The 21,157-nt window shown below is 47.2% G+C and overlaps 2 protein-coding genes across 3 annotated transcripts in view; one reads left to right on the top strand and one right to left on the bottom strand.

The window, feature by feature from the left end:
* Window positions 1-275: 275 nt before the first annotated feature.
* H3-3B (H3.3 histone B) lies at window positions 276-2,203 on the top strand. Its single transcript, XM_073312106.1, has 4 exons — window positions 276-382; window positions 975-1,116; window positions 1,235-1,388; window positions 1,505-2,203. The coding sequence occupies exons 2-4, from the start codon at window positions 989-991 to the stop codon at window positions 1,631-1,633; spliced, it is 411 nt and encodes a 136-aa protein (XP_073168207.1). The 5' UTR covers window positions 276-382; window positions 975-988; the 3' UTR covers window positions 1,634-2,203.
* Window positions 2,204-2,585: 382 nt separating this feature from the next.
* LOC140898367 (uncharacterized) overlaps window positions 2,586-21,157 on the bottom strand; it is a 29,986-nt gene continuing 11,414 nt past the window's right edge. Inside the window, exons 2-16 of one of the 2 annotated variants that reach the window (XM_073312104.1) lie at window positions 19,185-19,292; window positions 18,828-18,903; window positions 17,687-17,843; window positions 17,206-17,251; window positions 14,734-14,792; window positions 14,585-14,620; window positions 13,066-13,118; window positions 12,070-12,202; window positions 11,516-11,712; window positions 11,034-11,079; window positions 10,842-10,907; window positions 7,000-7,059; window positions 5,589-5,671; window positions 5,129-5,223; window positions 2,586-3,510 (exon numbers count right to left, since the gene is read on the bottom strand). In XM_073312104.1, the coding sequence (XP_073168205.1) occupies window positions 3,485-3,510; window positions 5,129-5,223; window positions 5,589-5,671; window positions 7,000-7,059; window positions 10,842-10,907; window positions 11,034-11,079; window positions 11,516-11,712; window positions 12,070-12,202; window positions 13,066-13,118; window positions 14,585-14,620; window positions 14,734-14,792; window positions 17,206-17,251; window positions 17,687-17,843; window positions 18,828-18,903; window positions 19,185-19,292 (1,241 nt within the window). In that variant the 3' untranslated portion in view covers window positions 2,586-3,484. Of the gene's footprint in view, window positions 3,643-5,128; window positions 5,224-5,588; window positions 5,672-6,999; window positions 7,060-10,841; window positions 10,908-11,033; window positions 11,080-11,515; window positions 11,713-12,069; window positions 12,203-13,065; window positions 13,119-14,584; window positions 14,621-14,733; window positions 14,793-17,205; window positions 17,252-17,686; window positions 17,844-18,827; window positions 18,904-19,184; window positions 19,293-21,157 lie in introns of both variants that reach the window. The other variant, XM_073312102.1, reaches the window with a different exon arrangement.

Here is a 21,157-nt window from a genome sequence, read left to right as displayed (position 1 = left end):
GGGTAGGATCCAAAGCATGTTCCATTTCGTCCAATCAGAACAAGAAACCTGGAGATAGTTCTGATTGGCTCAGTCCTGCCTCCCAGTAGCCAATCGGCGTGCTATTTTAACAACCAATCAGCAGCCAAGCTTGCATCCAATCAGCACTGAGAAAACGGAGCACCACCTTTGTGTCCTGTGACGGCACGGCGCCGGCGGAAGCCCCGGCCAATGGGGAGGTGCGCCGTTTCCAGGTATTATGAGGTCATCACGCCGCCTGCCGCCCCCTCTATAAAAAGCCGGCCCTCGGAGCGGGAGAGGACAGTGAGGGGGATTGTTGGCTAGGCTGGGTTCCGTGCGCGGAGCGGATTATAGCAGCAGCCGGCGGATCCTCGGACAGGCGGTGAGTGTTTGTTCCGCGCCGGGCAGCGAGCGGCTCCCGTGGGGACAACACGATGGGCCGACTGGCACTGCTGAGCGCAGCTCCTGGGGGCGTCGGATGAGACTCGCGCCAGGCCTCGGGACCGTGTCTGGCCGGCTTCGCCCCGGAGGAAGCGGCGCGATCCCTTGTCTGCGTGGAGCGGGCCTGCCGGAGGTGGCCTTCCCGTGCTCCGCGGCGGCAGCCGCCGCCTGGGACTCGCCGGCCGGCCGCAGGCTGAGGGAGGCGGCCGTGACTCACTCTTCTCTCCGAGAAGCGGGGGCGGGGGAGCCGTGACTCCTCCTCCTCCTCCCAGGGGAGGCCGCTGGCGGCCGGCGTGCCTGCCGCGCGGGGGAGGGGAGGCAGCCCACGGACATCTGTTGCCTGGGGCTGGCAGCGCTGTGCCCACGCCTCTGCGTGGGGAGGAAGACGGGGGCGGTTTTGCCGATGGCGGGGCCTGCTGTCCCCATGCTGGGGAGCACAGATCGGGGACGGGGGGAGTTTTCGTGAGGAAAGGAGGAGGTTTAATGGTGGGGTGGGTGCTTCCCTGTGTCATACGTGCCTGTTCCCCTTTTAGGTAAGTGAGGGAAAATGGCCCGTACAAAGCAGACTGCCCGTAAGTCCACTGGTGGCAAAGCTCCACGTAAACAGCTGGCCACTAAAGCGGCTAGGAAAAGCGCTCCCTCTACTGGTGGCGTCAAGAAACCTCATCGCTACAGGTAAGGAAAAGAACCTTGCGGAGGCGGTGCCCGAGAATATCCTGCAACTCTAGACTTGGAGCTGGAACAACGCGTTGGGATATCCTCCTGGACTGAAGTCTCTTATTGTTCCTTCTAGGCCTGGTACTGTGGCCCTTCGTGAGATTCGTCGTTATCAGAAGTCAACAGAGCTGTTGATCCGTAAGCTTCCCTTCCAGAGGTTGGTAAGGGAAATTGCTCAAGACTTCAAAACAGACTTGAGGTTCCAGAGTGCAGCCATTGGTGCACTGCAGGTATTGTACTACTAGTGACCTCGCTGCTGCTTATGGTAACTTAGGAAGTTGGGGGAGCATGTGTTGCTTTTGGAAGGCTTCTAACACTCTTTACTCTTGCCTTTTTTTAAAAACAGGAGGCTAGTGAAGCATATCTGGTGGGTCTGTTTGAGGACACAAATCTATGTGCCATCCATGCCAAGAGAGTCACCATCATGCCCAAAGACATCCAGCTGGCTCGCAGGATACGGGGAGAGAGAGCTTAAGAGAAAGCAGTTTTTATGGTGTTTTGTAGTAAATTCTGTAAAATACTTTGGTTTTAATTTGTGACTTTTTTGTAAGAAATTGTTTATAATATGTTGCATTTGTACTTAAGTCATTCCATCTTTCACTCAGGATGAATGCGAAAAGTGACTGTTCACATAAACCTCAGTGATGTGAGCCTTGTTGCTCAAGAGTGACAAGTTGCTAATATGCAGAAGGGATGGGTGATCTTTCTTGCTTCTCATGCATGTTTCTGTATGTTAATGACTTGTTGGGTAGCTAAAATTGTAAGGTACTAGAATTGATATAAATGTGTACAGGGTCCTTTTGCAATAAAACTGGTTATGACTTGATCCAAGTGTTTAACAATTGGGGCTGTTAAGTCTGACCATACATCACTGTGATAGAATGTGGACTTTCAGAGGGTGAAACTACAAGTCTTAACCACAGTGTAACTTACAGTTTCCTAAAAACGTAAACCTGGCAGCTATAGAATACACTATGTGCATTTATAATAGCTATTTTATATATTGTAGTGTCAACATTTTTAAATTAAATGTTTTACATTCACATGTGAGGTGTCCTGTCATTGATGTCCATGGAGTTAAACAAGCTAGATAAAATGTTTGAAGGGAGTGAGTTAATAATCTTTGCCCTGTGGAGAGGTAGTGTAATACTTGAGAATATTCTTGCACTAGTTTGTGGCTAGTCCTTACAAGTGACCTGAACCAGGGAAAACTTGAGCTTTTGTCCTCTAGCTGCTTTTGTGAAGGTCATGTTTTAAATTAGGAAGTGGTCTTGTCTAGGCTGGAAGGCAGAGCTTAGTTGGTCCCACTCCTTAAATAACAGTAGCAAAGATTGATTTATTTTTTTGGAGAGGGAAGAAGGCCTTAAGCTACCTTCAAGGTGCATTAGTATACACTAATTTCTGTTCCCTAAAACCAAAGCACATCAAACAGGCTGCAAAAAGAGTTAAGGCTCTAATGGGTTGTCTTAATGACTAACCTAGGGCCATTAAAGTATTGATATTAATGGTTCAGAAAAGAATAGTCTCAACTAACTACATTGTGAAGTCACTTCAATTTTAAGTATGTATTTTCCTTGGAGTTCTAAGTTTAGGAGCAAGCATGGGAGATCTTAGTTGAACACTGAGGTTTTAATTTAGGAGGAGCCTTCTAACTTGACAGTCAAATTTTAGGTGCTTTTGAAAAGGTTAGATTTTTTCTTCAACTATTTAACTCAAGTTACAGGTTGTGAGCAAGTTCTAGAAGGAATAAAATTTCAACATCTTTTGTTTCACTTCCAATTTTTTTTTCCTTCCTAGAATTATTATTCTTAACTTGTTCCCTGCTTTCAACTTTCCCTCAGAAAATGGAAGCAAGAAAGGCATTGCTAATAAAACTCCCCCTCCTCCTGGAACACATAGGTGGAGGGGTGAACTTAGTTGAAACTCTAAAACATGTAATTTGTGAACACTTCAGTGGTAGCAGTTATATCTTAATTTGACTAAAGATACTGAAATTGCTGTCCTTTTCAACTTGCTGTGGGGAGGGAGGTCATTCTCTTTTTCCTTGGCCGTTCTAGAATACTTGCATCCACACTACTAGTAAGTCAAACATGGAAAAATTGACACTGGGAACAGCTGTTATTCCCATCTTGTTTTATTCCACAAGTGAAATTCTCCATGGGGAATTTTTTAAAGAAAGAACAGTTTATGATGTTGAGACTGGGCAGTAAGTTAGCCTTGGCCTTCAGACTGATAGCTTAGAACAGAATGCATTTGAAATGCTTCCTTCCAAAGTTCTGACAGTTTAAAATCCTAAATTCAGTTCATTACAGGTGAAGACAGCCTCTTAATCCGTTGTCAAGGTCTTAACATCTGAAAATAGGATGGAATTGTCACCAGGGCTCCAAATGTGGGTCACTGGAGTGCCCCAAGAATGCTCTTGAGTTAGAGCCATCACTCCACCTTCTCATCAGACAAACCATTCAGTGTGTTTAAATCCAGCAGCTGAGGGAACAAGTACTTATTACCAGTTACTCTTCTGAAAACTCTTAAGTTTTAAGGGTGGCACCAGCACCCTTTTCCTCTTTGCAGAATGATTTATTTGGGACAAAAATGTCAGTGTTAATACCTTCATATCCCAAATTATGGATACTCTGAACAGCACTAAGATAAGTGACCAAATACTACAGGGTAATAATACAAGATTCTAACAAGGGCATTGAATTATGATGTAAATCACTTGAAAACATCTTAAATGCAGAAGGTTAAGCAAACTGGGTATCACCATCTTGACAGTCCAGTGGTTAGGGCACTAGGACTTGGGAGATTGAGGTTCAATCCCTGCTCTAGCACAGACTTTTCCTGTGACCACGGGCAAGTTGCTTAGCCCCTGCTTCAGTTCCCCTGCTGTAAAATGGCAATAAATGCATTGCCCTACCTCACAGGGGTGTTGCCCAATAGGTACCTTTTGGGGGTGTTTACACAGAAAAAAAAAAAAAGAAAGACCTGCAGCAGTGCAGTCTCAGAGCCCTGGTCAATTGACTTGAGTCACACCACAGCTAAAACTAGTGTAAACTTTCAGGTTCAGGCTGGAGCCCAGGCTCTCAGATTCTTGTCCGGTTTCAGAGCCCAGGGTTCCAGCCCAAATATCTACGCTGCTATTTTTAGCCCCATGCTGCAAGCCCAAATCAGTTGACCTGGGCTCAGACTCACTGCTACATTCTTTGTTGTGTTTTTTGCTGCGTAGACCTACCCTTAGATACCTGGTTAAATAAAATCCAAGGCTTACAAGCAATGGAACTTCCCACAGCTTGATTCAGTCCTATTTGGAAAAGTATCTTTAAATATTAGCCCCTTGAAACAATACAACTCCATTCACTGAGAACAGGTACTGAAACTTTAGTATTTCTACCAGCTGTTACCTAAAACTGGTTGGGTATGTGGTAAATAAATTAGGTACAGTATTATAGGAATCACTAGAATTTTCCTTTAAAAAAATCACATTAAAATATTTCATTTTACCTACTCCTGTGCTAATTAGACATCACAACAAGGAATGGAAGTAAACAAACAGTTACTTGTGGTTTACATCTTTCCCATGCCTTATGCTTTTTTAGCCCACCTGTTCTCAACAGGGAGAGTTTCCAAAACACCAAACTTCACACATGGGTACAGCTCATTAGATCTTGTGATTGGGACAGTTAAACAAAGGGCATTTTCCAGAGAAGAATTACTTCACGATCTCAGGCCTCGCTTCAGGAAAGCACTAAAGTACATGCATATCTTTAACTTACGGACCATGTTCAGGATCTATCAGCTTCAGTGGGATTTAAGCACAACCTTTAGAAGATCACATTAAAACATTTCTTTTTACCTACAGGTGCTAGTACCTCACAGAAAGTGGAAGTCAGTACTTGCATGTTGCAGAACACAAAGAACTTCCATCTTTTTTACTCTAATTTACATCTAAAACAGTAAAATGTATGCTTACCAATTCTCTTGATAATTTCTTCACATTCTCTCTCAGAATTTGATTCAAACACAAGACAGTCAAAGGTACTGTGTTCGGGGGTCCCTGGTGAAACCCTGAATAAGAAAATTCCTTTCAATAGACAATAATAAGTCCAGCAATTCACAAAGGGGCTTAAAATGGTGTCCAGGTACAGGAAGTATCATAGAGTGACCTCATCTCGACAGCCGGTGCATCTGTCCCAGTTTCCTATTAAGAAACAGCAAGGCTGGTGGTCCATGTACAAGTACAGCAATGGCACACATCTATTGCACCCTGGGCTGGTAGCCCCCATTTTCTTTTATTGACTTTCTCCAAAAGAGTATACATGCTTTCTAACTCTAACTTACTTGAGAGTGGTTTAAGACTATGCATGAAAATGTAATTGATAAATTCATGATCCCAAACACCGGACTAGGTTTAGCCCACACTCAACTCTTACCCAACACAGAAGGCAAAAAGACGGTTGCTGTCCAACCGGCGACCCACACAGGAGATCTCTGGATAGGGGTACTGGAACAGAACCTATGGTGTAAAAGTCAAGAGAAAGATTTGGTTAGCAACAAAGCTGACAGTTCAGGGTTCAATCTCTGGGGCCTGCCGTTTGTTCACTGAATTAGTCTGGCGTTAAATAAATTGCTGCAAAGGGAAATTCTTTTCCATGTAGAATGAAGTCAGAGCTGCTCCTGCCATGCATAAGAGACACAAAATAGTTTCACATTCTGACACTGCTGTGTACACACAAAGCTCAGTGCACTTTCTACAAGCTAAAAACATGCAAAAGCAGAACCATGCTAATGAAAGTGAGAGGACACAAATCGGGATATTTAAACATCACTAATGTGCTGTGTTAGAGGGCTTTCACTTCACCCTCCCGCTTCCCTGGTTCTTGTCACGCTGACAGCAAGCAGCAAAAGACCAGAAGTCCTAAGTGCAGACAATGCGATGTTTATTAGGGTTAGTTTCCAAGCAAGCATATTCCAAAGCCCTTCACACCAGTCGGGCTTATTTCTATATGCCGATAGAGTCTGTTCTCCAATGTTACGTTCCCATCTCTGACGCCGTAGAGAGTTTACCCTGTGGCCCCCTTCCCAGCTCTGACGCCGCAGAGCCCTGCTTCGGTCCCTATTCCCCGCCTTAGCAAGCATGATTCCAATTTCCCTTCCCCCCCACTTCCTGTTTGACCCCAGTTTAGAGAGTAATATTCTCAGTTTACTTTACCTTAACCAATCATTTTACTGAAATTTAACCAATCCTAACATATTGTAACATAATTCTCTAACCAATTATATCCCACTACCCTAATTAACTTATACCTAGCAAAATTAATTATATAGCAGACAAACAATTAGAGAACCAGACAGATTAACAATAGAAAAGTGGAGGCCAAAAAGATAAAACTACAGAAATGAGGGTTTCACAACCACAACCATCGATAAGTGAGTTCTTGCCAGACAGGATGCTATCAAACTAAGTTTTCTTTAACCATCTTAAGATCAGTTTCTTTATCTGGTGGTGATGCGATCGTCTTCCTAACAGCCCAATACCACCTTATTTCAGTGTGACTGGTTTGGAATGCGAGGGTGTGACCGGTCGCTTCCCAGCTTATGGCTGCCTCTGCTGCTTAGCCAAAGGCCTTGGCCTAAGAACAAGGCCTCAGACTATCCTAGTGAGAGAAGGCCCACACACAGGCGGACTGTGATTTTCATTCTTTGTTTTTAAACCCCTGTAACTAACAAAGTGATAAAAATACACCTAAGTTCTTAAAGTATAGGCTTTACAGGCAGGCCTGAATATCTATATTCTAACATGCCAGACTGTTTCAACTAAACTTGAAGACATCCCTTTCTCACCTTGGAAGAGGTTTTCTCTTGTATGAAGACTTCAGTTTCTTTCACGTCAAATAAAACTTCCTGAATAAATAAACAAAACCAACTTTTAAGATTTATTTTAGAGAAAGATAATAGCAAGAGAGCGCTTAACCAGGAGTGATGTAAATCATACAGAAGCTCAGGTTTTCAGAAAGCCTTCTGCTGGTGGCAAAATCCACAGATCACAACGGCTGGTTGGTTGGTGCAGCAAATTTACTTTTCAGCTCTTCAGACTTTGGTTCAAATTCAGTGTGGTCATGAGTGAAAATAACCCCGGTGATAATCTCCGTCTAACCTCTGGTGGTGATTTGGCAGGATCACAAAATTGCCACATAATTTAGTTCAGGAAGAATAAAGGATGGGAACCAGCAGAGGATATTTCAGGTCAAGACAGGCAGAGCGGTGTGCGGAGGAGGAGTTATGCAATACTCAGTTTGTGTTCTCCCCTACTGAACTCACAGGACCTTATTCACTGTTGCCCTCCATCTTGTGCAGTCCTTTATACCGGTGCATAGTGGGCATCAATCACGGCCATTCTAGTACGGTAGTGTTTTCAACCTACTTCACAAACATCTACGCAAGGTTCAGGACAATGGTAAATCAGGCCCAGAAAGGTAGATAACTGATTGAGGATTTAAATGATCAGATTCCCTATTTTAAATGTTTTCTGTTCTTCTGGTTGCAAAGATCCTTCTATATATTAAATCCCTACTGGCGGTTTGTTGAATATACTGCCCAGCTGGTTGAATCTGGAACCAGAGTGAGCGAACAGCACTGGCAGAGATAGGACCTTCCTACATTTATCTTACTGAGGTGTGGTAACAACATCACAATCTGAGCTCCGTCAACTTAAATGCCAACATTAATCTGCCAGTACTCATAGTACACAAACACCAAGCTTGAATGACTGAAGTGTAATTGTAAACCCAGCTGGGGCTGATTCTAATTTAGACTATGTCCCTCTCCTTTTGCCAGCCACATCCTCCCACACACCCGCTCCGAACCTAGACCCGTCTGTTCTGTGTCAGCTCAGCCAACTTAACCGTAGAGTTACTCTTCAGCATTTCTACAGCACCACAAGGTGGACACCGCACTTTACAACTGATCAGTATGCCAGACAAACAACAAAAATCCCTCCTTGTGGAGTTTATACACAAAAGGCAGGAATGGATCCAGTACAAGAATATTACAAGTGTGCTGAAGAGGGAAAACAATGCCTGGTCTGTGCCTTTATTTTGCTTCTTTGTGAGGTCTAAAGAAGGCCTGACATTTTGTTAAAGGAAAAGGGGTTCTACTTGTTTAGTCAGCTTAAATCTGATTGGAAATTACCAGTCTTGTCTTCCCAGGATTTGCTGGTGAACTTGGAGGTGTATATTATGCCTATTCAGTGAGTATGCTACTACTCAGCTGGCAAGAGAGTGGCAGAGCTGGGCTCTTAAATTATAACTCTGAAGGGTAGAGCACATATCTTTTTTCCCCTGAGCACTGAGCCTTTTTGCACTCGGTACTATGTCATCGTGAGCAGTACTAGCCAGCCTCTTCAACTCAATCCATTTCACCCAGGGCTTAGGTCTCAGGCTCTCTTCCTACTACAATAATGTGCACCACACTTGCACAATATATAGGTATCCCAGATACTTGTTGCTTGTGCACGTAGGCTGCGTGATGCATGTATTCAAAATACAGAGCTATGGCTCTCAAGCGCTCTGTGTTGCGTAAGGAAAAGGAAATACATTCTCACCAACCCATTTTGTTTTGACTCATGCAATAGAGACAGATTTGCTGAGCTCCAAACACTACGTTTCAGACTCTTATGAATACTCAAGCCATGTGGTTCTCTCACTAGGTTTGACAACCTAAGCAATGCAGGTAGTATTCCCCTCCCTCCCGACACACTAGCTCAGGGGTGGCCAACCTGAGCCTGAGGAGCCAGAATTTACCGATGTACATTGCCAAAGAGCCACAGTGATACAGCAGCAGCCCCTCATAAGCTCCCCCCCCACCCCACACCTCTGGCAGCCCCTCCCTCCCCGCACCTCCTGATCAGCTGTTTCATGGCAAGCAGGAGGCTCTGGGGGGAGGAGCGAGGGCAGCGCGGGCTCAGGGGAGGGGGCAGGAAGGGGTGGAGTGGGGGCAGGGCCTGTGGCAGAGCCAGGGGTTGAGCAGCGAGCACCCCCCCGGCTCATTGGAAAGTTGGCGCCCGTAGCTCCAGCCCCGGAGTCGGTGCCTGTACCAGGAGCCGCACGTTAACTCGTGAAGAGCCGTGTGGCTCCGGAGCCAAAGGCGAGCCACCCCTGCACTAGCTCTTCTCTCCTCTGCGTGTACGCTCGCACCACAACATACTTCGCTTCGTAGCTAATGCCAGCATCGCCACTCATGCATGAAGGTGGAAGACTTTCTCCTAGGGTATGGCAGGAACCACGTCACTTGTAGAAGCCACGGGCAGGAGGAAAGCCAATCCTCACTATATTAGTGTTACGGCTGAGTCTGCACTTCCATTCCACGCCCTGTTTTCACTCTAACGTTTGATCAGAGCGACCCATTTGTTTGCAATGCTTAAAGCAGGGTAGGAGAAGGAGTTTTCTTTAGACTCTGGAGAGTGCAGGAAGTGTTTATGCTACAAATCAAAAAGCCACTGTGGCTTAGAGGTTTCTCCAGTGCCTAATGCTTTTTTTAGTCCACCAGTTCTTGGCAGGGATGAAAATTTCAAAACCACTGAACTTCACAGAAGTCTGAAGCTCTTTAGTTCCTGTGAATGGGGAAGTTTTAAATTGAGAGGGCATTTTCCAGAGAAAAATTAAATCACAATCTCAGGCCCCAATTCAGGAAAGCCCTGAAGCAGCACATACTTAAATTCTAGCGACTTTAATGGGATTTAAAACCCATGGATAAGCGATTTTGTGAACAGGGGTTAACCCTTATGGACCACAGCCACAGACAGGCTAGACAAGTCAGTTGCATTATCCTGTATAGTGGAATGACCACTCTGGGCCTTTAAAATTTGCATCTGAACACCAGAGACTAGACAGGTCTGGTTTGCTACCGTAGAGGAATGAGACGGGGGGAACCCGGTTGAACAGGGGTGAAGAGAATCGGAAGAGGAGACCCTTGGCTTGTCAGAGAGATGAAGAGTTGGGGGTCAGCAGGGAGGCAGAGGAGTTCCCAGGCAGTGAAGAACCCCTGTCTTATTCTTCAATTCCCCATCCTTCTACTCTGAGGGCCCCAGGCAGGAGGTCCCAGGGAGCAGAGAACCCCTGCCCGGTCATACACACCCTCACTGCTAAGGACCCAGGGAGGATTTTTTGGAAATTAAAAAGTAAGAAAATTCCCAAACAAAGAAATCAGACTAGAGGAAGGTCTCAATGGTCTCAAGTTGCAGTGGGGGAGGTTTAGATTGGATATTAGGAAAAACTTTTTCACTATGAGGGTGGTGAAACACTGGAATGCGTTACCTAGGGAGGTGGTAGAATCTCCTTCCTTAGAGGTTTTTAAGGTCAGGCTTGACAAAGCCCTGGCTGGGATGATTTAACTGGGAATTGGTCCTGCTTCGAGCAGGGGGTTGGACTAGATGACCTTCTGGGGTCCCTTCCAACCCTGATATTCTATGAAGGGGTGAGAGTGCCAGGGACGTTGTGCTTATTAAACAAATAACCCCCCAAACCCTTAGAAACCGAAGAAATTCAGCGTTAAGATTAAACCAAAAAGAAACGCAAAGAGCTGAGAAGTCTAGAACAGCACCGGCACCCCAAACAACCCCATCTCTGCCCTGGAGCGATGCCAGCTGCCAGTCTATCCTTCCTGCGAGGTCACAGCGAGTAACTCACCCGTGGGCACAGGTGCTGCTCTAACACCGTGGGTATCCCTTCGTCCAGCACCTCTTTGCCACCGTACTGAAAACAGATTGGGGCAGGCGGTGGGGGGGAAACAAAATGATGTTAAATGAAAGTCAGTGGAAACAAGACCGCGCCCCCCGCCCCACACACACTCACTCCAGTCCATCAGAATCACAACGGTACCTTTCCTACATTGGTCTGGCCCAGGTACCGCAGGTTGTACAGAAGCCTGGGGAGGAAGAAACAGAATTAGGACAGGGAGTCCATGCAGAGCTCCTCTAAGGTGTCTTGCTATGGCACAACTTAAAGCAAGCACTAAACCCACTCACCCCCAGAGCAGAATGATGCTGGCTGCTTCACGGCTGAGATTCTAGATGAGTCACAATACTGGTACCAACCTTAAGGATCTCCACAACCCCTGGGCATGGGGCATACGTTTCAGCGCAAAATAGCAGCATCCAACACGCACTGGGCAGCTGAGGACTGCTCTGGAGCACACGCTGCGGTGGAAACGCTGCCCAGCCCCACATATGTAACAGAGACCTCTACTCCCTTCCCCATCCCGGCCTGACTTCATTTCCCAACCTCAGGGCTAACCCAATGCTGGGCACGTGGGATCATGTCACCCCTAACAAAGTGTGTTCCTCAGTTCCAGCCGGCCCTACCTGCCCCCTTGCAGGCACCGCTCCTCCTTCTCCTCTTTGTGTGTGTGCTCCTGTTGGAGCTGGAAGCTGGGGACCTTCTCCCTTAGCACTTTCAGGTAGGGCAGCAGCGGCTTGTACATCCCTCCGTCGTGCCACTTCCACCGGATCATGCGGAAGCTCAGAGGCTTGCCCTTCAGCTTCTGCAGCACAGTCCCTGCCTGACGGAGAGGAGAGAGCCAGGGCATGCATTGAGGGCGGGGGGCTTGGATCATCCCATGCCAATCCCTCCGTGCTTTCTGTGGTGTAGCTGTGTGGACTCTCAACAGCTGTTAACAATGGAACAACCTGGCTCGCCCTGCGATCGGGCCACAAGCTGCCAACACATCGTTCCTCCCCTTCCTGCTCACCAAGATCAGGGAAATTGTTCTGTATCCATCCCACGGCCAGACATCTCCCTCCCCCGCACACACACACACACCAGTGAGGCTTTCACTTCAGACAGGATCCCAGAAGAGGGGGCAGCACATCAGCCCCTGAAGGCAGGAGTTCGTCTGACCCCATGTGCTTCCCCACACCTGTCCGTTGCGTGCATTTCTCAGGGAAAAGCCACTGATCTCGTCAATGACATCTCCAGCCAGCACCACCTCGTCCACCTCTGCCTGGCTCTCGGGAAGCACCTCGATGACAAAGATCCGACCGTCCAAGTACCTGAGGGCACAGCCAGGACACAGAGTTCAGCCGGAAGCACCGGATGAAAACATCCCAAGTGGCTGGGGAGGCAGGATCCCTCGGGCCAGAGGAAGAACTAACGTGGCTCTACATTCCTTGGCCCAAACAGGAGGTGGGTCCAGCCAGTTACAGCCCTTTTGCTCACTGGAGGACAGGGCAGCTGCTAGCAGAGTCCATTGGCATTTGGGGTGCAAGCCTACCATTCCAGTCATCCTTCCCTTTGCTCTGGGGCAAGTGCCCTGCCTTTGGAGCACTTTCAACCTGAGTCAGGCTAGCATCTAATCAGGGATGTGGCCCAGACCACGGCCATTGGAGAGAGTCCAGAGAAGAGCAACAAAAATGATTAAAGGTCTAGAAAACATGACCTATGAGGGAAGATTGAAAAAACTGGGTTTGTTTAGTCTGGAGAAGAGAAGACAGAAGGGACAGGATAAGAGTTTTCAAGTATGTAAAAGGTTATTACAAGGAAGAGGAAGAAAAATTGTTCTTAACCTCTGAGGACAGGACAAGAAACAATGGGCTTAAATTGCAGCAAGGGAGGTTTAGGTCAGACATTAGGAAAAACTTCCTAACTGTCAGGGTGGTTTAGCACTGGAATAAATTGCCCTGGGAGGTTGTGGAATCTCCATCATTGGAGATTTTTAAGAGCAGGTTAGACAAACACCTGCCAGGGATGGTCTAGATAATTAGTCCTGCCCTGAGTGCAGGGGACTGGACTAGATGACCTCTCGAGGGCCCTTCCAATTCTATGATAAGTCCATAGATCCCAGCAACACTTACTGCAATGCAGATGTGAGGCTGCCGAGCAGCAGGGGAAGGGAGGAGGAAAGCTGGTCTCTTACCTGAGCACCATCCCCAGTTCTCTGCAGGGTACAGTCTCATAGGTCATGCACACCTACAATGCAGCATCTGTCAGTACAGCCTCCAGCAACGGCTCCAGGTAGCACAAGAATTCCCTCTCCAGCCCCTTTCCGCCTTGGCAAGGAGGGGGGCATTTTGCCCCCCATTAGTGTTTGCTCCATTTACATTTGGGGGAACTGCTCGGAGAGATGCCAGCCTGAGACCTCTGGAGTCTGAGGTCATCCATTTATCCACAGAAGAAGTGCAGCAGCAGTGAGCGTTCCCGCTTAGAGCCCCACCCTGGGTCTCCAGCCCAACCTTGAGCACCACCGCCATGTCTTTCCAGAGTCTGCTAAATGCCCGCCTAAGGTGCTCAGCCAAAGTTTGTTCAGTCCCCAGCCTCTCTGCTGAAACTGCCAACAAGAGCGGTGACTATGGTGGTGCTTTTTGAGACAGACTCCAGCCTGCTAGACACTGGACGGAGGCCAGAGCCGGCCACCCACCCCACACTTCTTAGGTTGCCATGTTGTAATGGCCTTTGGTCAGTGGAGACAATGGAGCCATGGGTTCCATGTCCCATTACTAACCCCTGGAGCCGTCTCCTTCTGGGAAGGCAGCTTTCTGACCTCACCGACACACGGTCATTAACTGCGGGTCTCTAACCTGGGATTTAGGCAGGGCCAAGGCAGACTGTAGAAGGATTAGTCTGCAGGACACACACAAACCCTGTATTCCCCCCAGAGAAACACTTCCCATCCTGCCACGTTAATTAAAGGGACACAGGCAACCTGAAATGCAGTCCATTCAGCTGTAAGACTTTTAGGGGCAGGCACCCTGGGTGAAATCCTGGACCCATGAAAGTCAATGGGAGTTTTGCATTTGGCTTTGGTGCAACCTGGATTCCATCCCAGGTCTTTGTATTTCTAGGATTTTGAAAATCCAGTGGAAAGGAGGAAGGGGATAATTTTTAAAGAAATTGAAACTTTCCTGAAGGTTTGAAACCTCCTAGCACAAGAAAGCCAGAAAAATGAAACTGAGTGAAACTGACCACCCTATTTTCATTGTGTAAACCCAGAGACATGCAAGATGTCTAAGAGCAGTAATAATAGTGGAAAGGAACTTAGATTTTCTAAAATTTCCCCCAATTTTAGATACCTGCGATGTTAGTAACGTAGCCCCAGTCCTGTAAACACTGACTTACCTGCTTCACCTTACTAACAGGAGTAGTCCCAGGGACTCAAGGGACTAAAGTGAATCAGGGGAGTAAGTGTTTGCTGGTTCAGGACCTATGTTAAGGAACCACATAATGGGCTAGATCTTCAGGCCATGTAAACAGATGGCACTCCACTAACTTCAGTGGAGCTGTGCTGATTTGCACCATCTAGCCCAATGATTTTTAACCTGAAGTCTAACAAGGTTCTGTGTTTATGATCCAGGTATTCAGCAAGGGGCTACCCAGCAGATGGAAGGAAGAAGAATAAAATCTTGGATCCTACATCAGAGGGTGAAGCGGAGTCTTACCGGCAGCAGCCAACTTTCATCCAAGAAACTGGAATTCTGCAGACAAAGCACAGCAGAGCAACTGGTGTCAAGTATGAAGAGGAAGACTTCTGCACATAGAGTTATGTTAGACACACAAAGCTGCTGCCCAGACCAGTTTATTACCGTACCTGCAGATCCAGGGAGAAATTCATCTCTGACACCACCAGCATCAGTGAGAGGAACGGCTCTGCAAGAGGGGGGACCAAGAGCCAACATTACTGCCAGACTCCTCACCAGCTGCACATGGGCTTATCCCCACATCCCAGGGACACTGCAGAGGTCCAGATCAGAAGAGAAGAGATTTTCCAAGTAAGTAGCAGACAATGGAGGACATGGCCCCCAGTTTGGACAACAGGGAGTTTTAGATCCTCAGGGTCATACTGTATTAATAACAATACTTGCCCAACCGTACATACCAACAATATTTTGCACTTCTCCAGTGCCTTATATCCAAGGATCTCAAAGCTCTTTACAAACCTCAATGGATTAAACCTCATGGCAGCCTGTGAAACAGGGATTATTATCCCCATTTTAGAGAAGGGAAAACAAAAAGGCAAAAGTGACTTGGTCACGGGGCCCAACCAGACTGAGTCCATTGCAGGATCATGGTTAAGTTCACACAACACGGCTGTGAGAGCCAGGAAAAGACCCCAGCTCTCTTCAGGTCTGCACTGTAGGAGCTGCATGCTATGTTCCGCAGTCACAGAACTCTGACCAAAACCACACAGCAAACAAACTAACCTCATGGCATGAAACAGAATTCGAACTCAGCTACAGAAAAACAGCTGACCAAGAAGCACTGTGGACAGGGAAAGGGATGGCTCCATGAGTACACTGGCCTGTGGACACAGAGGGATTGGCCAGATGGTTAGCAGGGCTTTTAGATCTTCACTTCTGGAATGTTGGTTTTTCATCCCCTACCTGCTTTGCTACTGGCCAGGGCCAGGATTCTAAGGCCTTGTTAATGCCAGTCTTTTTTTGCTTTGTTTTTGCAAGAACGTCCCATCAGAGCCTTGTCTATAACAGTCCCCTCTGCATCGCTACCACTGGTGGAACTGCACTAGTGGGACACTTGTGCAAAATACCCTCAAAACCTAGTCCAGACACCCATCTGGAGTACAAATGCAATACACGTGGGCCTCAATTCAAAGCCCATTGAAGTCAATGAGCATCCTTCCCTTGACTTCAAAAGGCTCTGAATCATAGAAACCACCACTAACCAGGTAACTTCTTCCACTTCTGTCTTTTAATCTCCAGTCTGTCTCCAACATTAATCGTGCAATTATATTGATGGGTTTGTGTGACTTAGACTTCAACTAGAAGTCCAAAGTTATTTAAAAGCCATCTAGGGACTGTTTTACCCCCAGTTATTTATCATAATCAAAAGAAAAGGCTTTCTCCCTGTCCCAGTAATCTTGGGAGAATAGTTGCTGATGGAGTCGCAGAGCATTCCAGCCTTTTATAATAGCTGGAAAAGTGTTCCAGTTCAGACGTCCTCACCTGGGACCAGCAGGGTTTAGGCTGCTAAAAGTTACGGACAAGACATCAGACTTTTGCAGTTTACTTAAAGAAACACTCCAGTTACATATCATCCTATTTAACTTTCCCATCTCAGATCCCTACCACCACCTTGCGATTGATTCAAACGGAATGATAAACGTCTCCCCAGCACGGAGATTGCTGACTTAGATTTTACCACTTCCTTCTGCTTAGACAATAAAACCGACGTTCGCTTTCCTCACTGTTCCAGCACCGAGCTGTGACATCTGGGCTGCAAATGCTGCAGGGGGAGGTTTAGATCCAAAGAAGAACTGTTTTATTGGCTTAAAAAAAAAAAAAAACACAACCACCCCTGGTGTTACTTCTATTCATTTGAGGTTTGGTAAAACTTAAAATAAAAACACCCTCCCAAGACAAAGTTTTGGGTCTGACTAAAAGGAGGCTGATTTTTCCCCCTGTATTACAGTAACGCTTAGAGATCTCAGCGCATTGTATTGTCTTCACCCTAGTTTAGTTTGCAGCTAAATAGACAAGGGTAGAAGAAAGGCGGTATTAGGATCCATATTATACAGATGGGAAACTGAGGAACAGAGCGATCATGTGTCTTGCCCAAGGTCATAAAAGAATTCTGTGGCAGAGCCACGAATTTAACCCAGCTCTCGGAGTCCCAGCCCATCCTTCTTTTCTGTCCCTGTTAGGGAACAGAGTTTTCTTAAAACCATTCATTACCAAAGGTTATTTCTTAGTGATGAAGGTCAAATTCATCCCCTGGTGTAAACTCTGCTGAGTAACACCAGGGATTAATTTCATCCTGACTGCAAAATAATAATCTCATTTCATCCCTTGAAATGGTTCCATCACAGTGTCCTTACTCAGATTAAATTCCTAAGGAGCTGAATGAATAAAAAGTGCAGGATGGAAGCTATAGCAAATCCAGGAATTATAAACAAACTGGAGGTTTTCCATCATACAACATTGCATACCCTGGCTTTGCTTCATCTTTGCTTCATAAATATTTTTAGTCCTGCATCTCAACCAATTTGTGTGAGATTTTTTTTTTAAGTGACATTACTGAATTTTGGAGGAAGTCTCAACCTTACCCATGAAATCTTCATTTCCCAGCACTGAGATCAGAGGATCGTAACACTGAAATTAAAAAATTTAAAACAAACACACACACACAGATACATACATAATTTAGTTGTATGCCATGAACTGAACATGGCCACAAAACCATCTAAAATTTTACACTGTAAATTGCAACCATGGCACAAATAGAAATGAATGACCCCAAATTTGTTCTGGAAGGTGGTTTTAGCTTGGCACCCAGAAGTCTGGATGTTTATTTGAATCCTCTGGAGCCTGTCAACCTGGCCTAGAGAACTCAGGGGAGATTTAAGATTCTTCCTATTTTTGGCCAGGCTGGAATTATAAAATACAGAGGGTCAAGCAAAAAAATAAATAAAAAATATAATATCTTTCTCCCTAGGCCCAAGATTTGGGTCCGTTCTTAGTTTATCCAAAACGGGCTCCCTGCTGCCCCTCATCATAAAGATATTTCATGGTGAAAGCTCTTCCTACCTCCAGCAGTGTTGGATTCCGAGCCAGCTGTTGAATGGCAGTAGCTAGTAACTTCTGATTTAAAGCTAGGCGCAGGAAGTACCGCCCTCGTCCCTGCGCTGTCAGCACCTTCTCACAGGAACTGGCTTTCTCTATCATGATTGACAAGGGGGTCACCCTATAAAGAAGGAATATGAAGAGGTGCCAGGGAATATTCACAGCATGGGCAGGCGATGTCCCATTCCCAGGCTCTGGTTGTCTGCCAAAAGGGGTCTTGGTCACTCACTTGTAATGGGGTTCTCTTCCAGGAGCAAGTCCTTGTGCCAGTTTCTGTAATGGCACCTGTCACAGTTCAAGGCAACTGCACCTGTATTCCCTGTCTGGGGTCCAGCAATGGCACCCACTCTCAGGTTTCCCGCTCCCCTGGCCATCACCTCTCTTGGGTGGAGACACGTGTCTCACTCCCGTCTGACCAGGGTATTTCCAAGTTGCACTGATCAATACTGTGAATTGACCCACAAAGTCAGTCTGCCTGAACAGGTCTGTGTTTCCTTTCCCTCAGGAGACAGCATACAGTGCAATTGCTCAGTTATAAATTACCACACATTTCTCCCTAGGCGAGCCTACTGTGTCCTTAAGGTACAAGTGCTACCTTAAGAGAACACATCTTAAAAAACAATAAAAGAACCTCCACGCATGCTAGTAAGCTTACCAGAGACCACCCCAACCCTAACAGGGGCTCTGGCAGGAACAGTTCTTTAAAACCCCACCCAAGGGGTTTCAAGTTCATCACAGTTTCAGCTCGGAACAAGCAACCAGTCTTATGGGGCCTCAGTAGACCCAGTACGTCCAACCCCTCCCAAAGAATTAGGGCTCTTCAGGGGTTCTGTCCATTGGCTGGATCAGGAAGAAGGCCCTGAGCCAGTTTAAAACCAGGCTATTTATGCAAAAATCCTTTCTTTGTGTGTTGAGCTCCGGAGAATCCAGTTTTAACTAGTATACGTGCACCTGTCCAAGGGGGGGCGGCTGCAAAAGGAGGACTTGCATTAACATCACCCCCCTCCTCCTAGAGTAGTTCCACAATAACACATACTCCGCCCCATTTTTTCATGCAACGGACCCAAAGGATTGTCCAGGATGTTGTCATCCAAAGGCCACTCACCCGCTGCAGGTATCCTGCTGAGGAAGCTGCTCTAACCAGTGCCAATAATCTCGTCTCTTGAAGCCCAGCACCGGCTCTGAAGGAGAGAGAAGAGGAGCTCCTTTAGGAAGGCCCTCTGACAGGTAACCAGGAGAGCATTTCCCTTGGAGATTCTGCAAAGGCAGCTGCCCCTATTCTTTCCACACAGAGCCACCCCCAACCAACACACACAACTCCCCAGGGAGTTCTAGGCCTCCGTGGTTCCTGGGCTCTGCTCGTCCTTTACTAACAAGCAACACATGCACCAGTCTGTGCCGCCCCCTCTCTTGGGCCCGCACCAGCCCCTGCAGCGTGCATGGAGTAGAAGTAGCCACTCACGTTTAATTCCTTTTCGAAGGATCATTTCCAGGATCTCGCAGAAGGGGGCTAGGTGCGGGGAGGCATCAGTGCACAGGCTGCTCCCCTCCTTGATGGCAAGGATGCATGCTGTGAGAAAGTGGGAGGGAAGCAGAACGCTGAGGGCACCTGTTCACATCATCCTCTAGTGGGACTGGTCTTGATGAGCTGGTATTTTTAACCAGAGCTAGAGCAACAGCTTGTGAAATAACTCTGCAGTCAGTCTGTTACCATCAGGTTGTGCATGTGGCAGGAAGGTCCATGAACAGACCAAGTTCAATTTGCTCAGCCCCCAGAGATAGAAGATCAATGTCAAACACCAGGAGGAAAGCAAACTCACTCCTTGCTTCAGGCCTGGCTCATGAGAGGTAACTTGGTCTAGGGAAAGAGCACAGGGCTGAGCGTCAGGACTGCCGGAGTTCTAATGCCAGCTCTACTAACGGACCACTCTGAGACTTTGAGCAAGTCACAACCCCTGGGGCACAATTTCCCTACTGATACAAGGAGGGGGCTATCATCACTTCACCACCCTGGTGAGAGATAGGGAGGATTAGACAGTATCTATAAAGCACACTGATGAGGTGAAGCATTCACACATAGTCTTTCCTTTGTAGACGCACAAAAGGCCCAAGACTGAAATGTGTCAAGCAGCCTCAACTCTCCTTGATGGCCAATGGTGTTTGGGAGCACTTGATGCCTGGCAGAACTGGGTACAAAAGCCAGCACCCCCTTCCCACAAGGAAGGTGGGCATTTCAGCAGCTTGGTTGGAAATTGCAGTTGTCCCCTTTCGATCAGCTCACTCACAGCTGATGGTCAGCCCTGTCACCATCTGGAGAAGTGGAGCACAACATACAAAAGAAAAAATGGCTTAGAACTTGTGCCAGGGAATAGGGGAAGCTCTGATCGCTGCCCGAGGCAGGACACAGCTGCCCTGCTGAAAATCAGTTTTACTTTCTTTTCTCTATTGGGTTCCTGCCACATTACTACCCTGTTTCTCTAAAGCCAGCAGCACTCTCCTACTTCCTAGTGCATCGCTAGAAACCAGCTGGAGCCTGACAGCTAGTCTCACTTTTTGACCACAGCCTACACTTCTGCCATACTAAGAGCTTCGTCTCCTTACAAATACTGCACAGCAGCAGGAGCGATCTCCCAAGTTGAGACAGAAGCATCTCCTTCCTGCTGCTGTAACTCCTGTCTGCCTCGAGTCATTCTTCACTGTCAGTTCCTCAGGCCAGTTTTCAAACTGGTTCTGTGAAGCACCAGGTGCATGACTGGTGGTGTATAAATAATAACGAGCTAACCAACAGGGGCAGCAAACCAGGGAGTTTGAGAGGGAGTCGTAATATCATCCCTATGTTTAGCAATGCCAGCGCTGCTCCTGTCTCTTCTACTGCATCCAGACAGGGAACCTAAACACAGAGGCCTCTACCCAGATCCTGATGTGGATTAGTAGGGACTGTGGCCTGCATTTCCCACTCACAGAAAGTCAGGTGGGGAGACTGTCCAGTATGAAAGGTGTCTGCTGGCGAAACCTCTCAGGAAACAGGTAGGAGAGCTACAGCAGGAGGTGGCTAGGCCGAGGCACATCCATGCCCACGAGGAATTCATTGAGTGTATTCAAATGGAGACCGCCAAGGCTGAGGAAGCTGTCCAGCTAGAGAGGACTGCTGTCATGCCTAGGTGAAGTGGATAAGGCTCTGTCGCAGGAAAGACACTGGCAGCTGGTTACTTCTGGCAGCAGGCCGTGCTCCACCCCTGTTCCCAACCCACCCACCAGAGTGATGGAGAACCATTATGCTGCCCTGGCAACAAGCAGTGAGGACTCGCCTCCAAAGGTGGAGGAGGAGAAGCTTTGTACCCCCAAGGCTGGAGGGATCGCAGCCACTACTCCCAGGAGGAAATGTAGGATAGTGGTGGTTGGTGATTCCCTTCGGAGGACGACAGAGGCACCCAT

The sequence above is a fragment of the Lepidochelys kempii genome, chromosome 14 (assembly GCF_965140265.1).
Source record: "Lepidochelys kempii isolate rLepKem1 chromosome 14, rLepKem1.hap2, whole genome shotgun sequence".
Classification (NCBI taxonomy): domain Eukaryota; kingdom Metazoa; phylum Chordata; order Testudines; family Cheloniidae; genus Lepidochelys; species Lepidochelys kempii.
Note: the sequence above shows the minus strand (reverse complement) of the source record. Positions and strands in the feature narration are given on the sequence as shown.

What these genes read in the sequence shown, in the direction of transcription:
- H3-3B (XM_073312106.1), top strand. Translation starts at nt 989, where the DNA reads ATGGCCCGTACAAAGCAGACTGCCCGTAAGTCCACTGGTGGCAAAGCT. An exon ending in AAGAAACCTCATCGCTACAG is followed by an intron (nt 1,117 to 1,234) that starts GTAAGGAAAAGA and finishes TGTTCCTTCTAG; the next exon opens with GCCTGGTACTGTGGCCCTTC. An exon ending in CAGCCATTGGTGCACTGCAG is followed by an intron (nt 1,389 to 1,504) that starts GTATTGTACTAC and finishes TTTTAAAAACAG; the next exon opens with GAGGCTAGTGAAGCATATCT.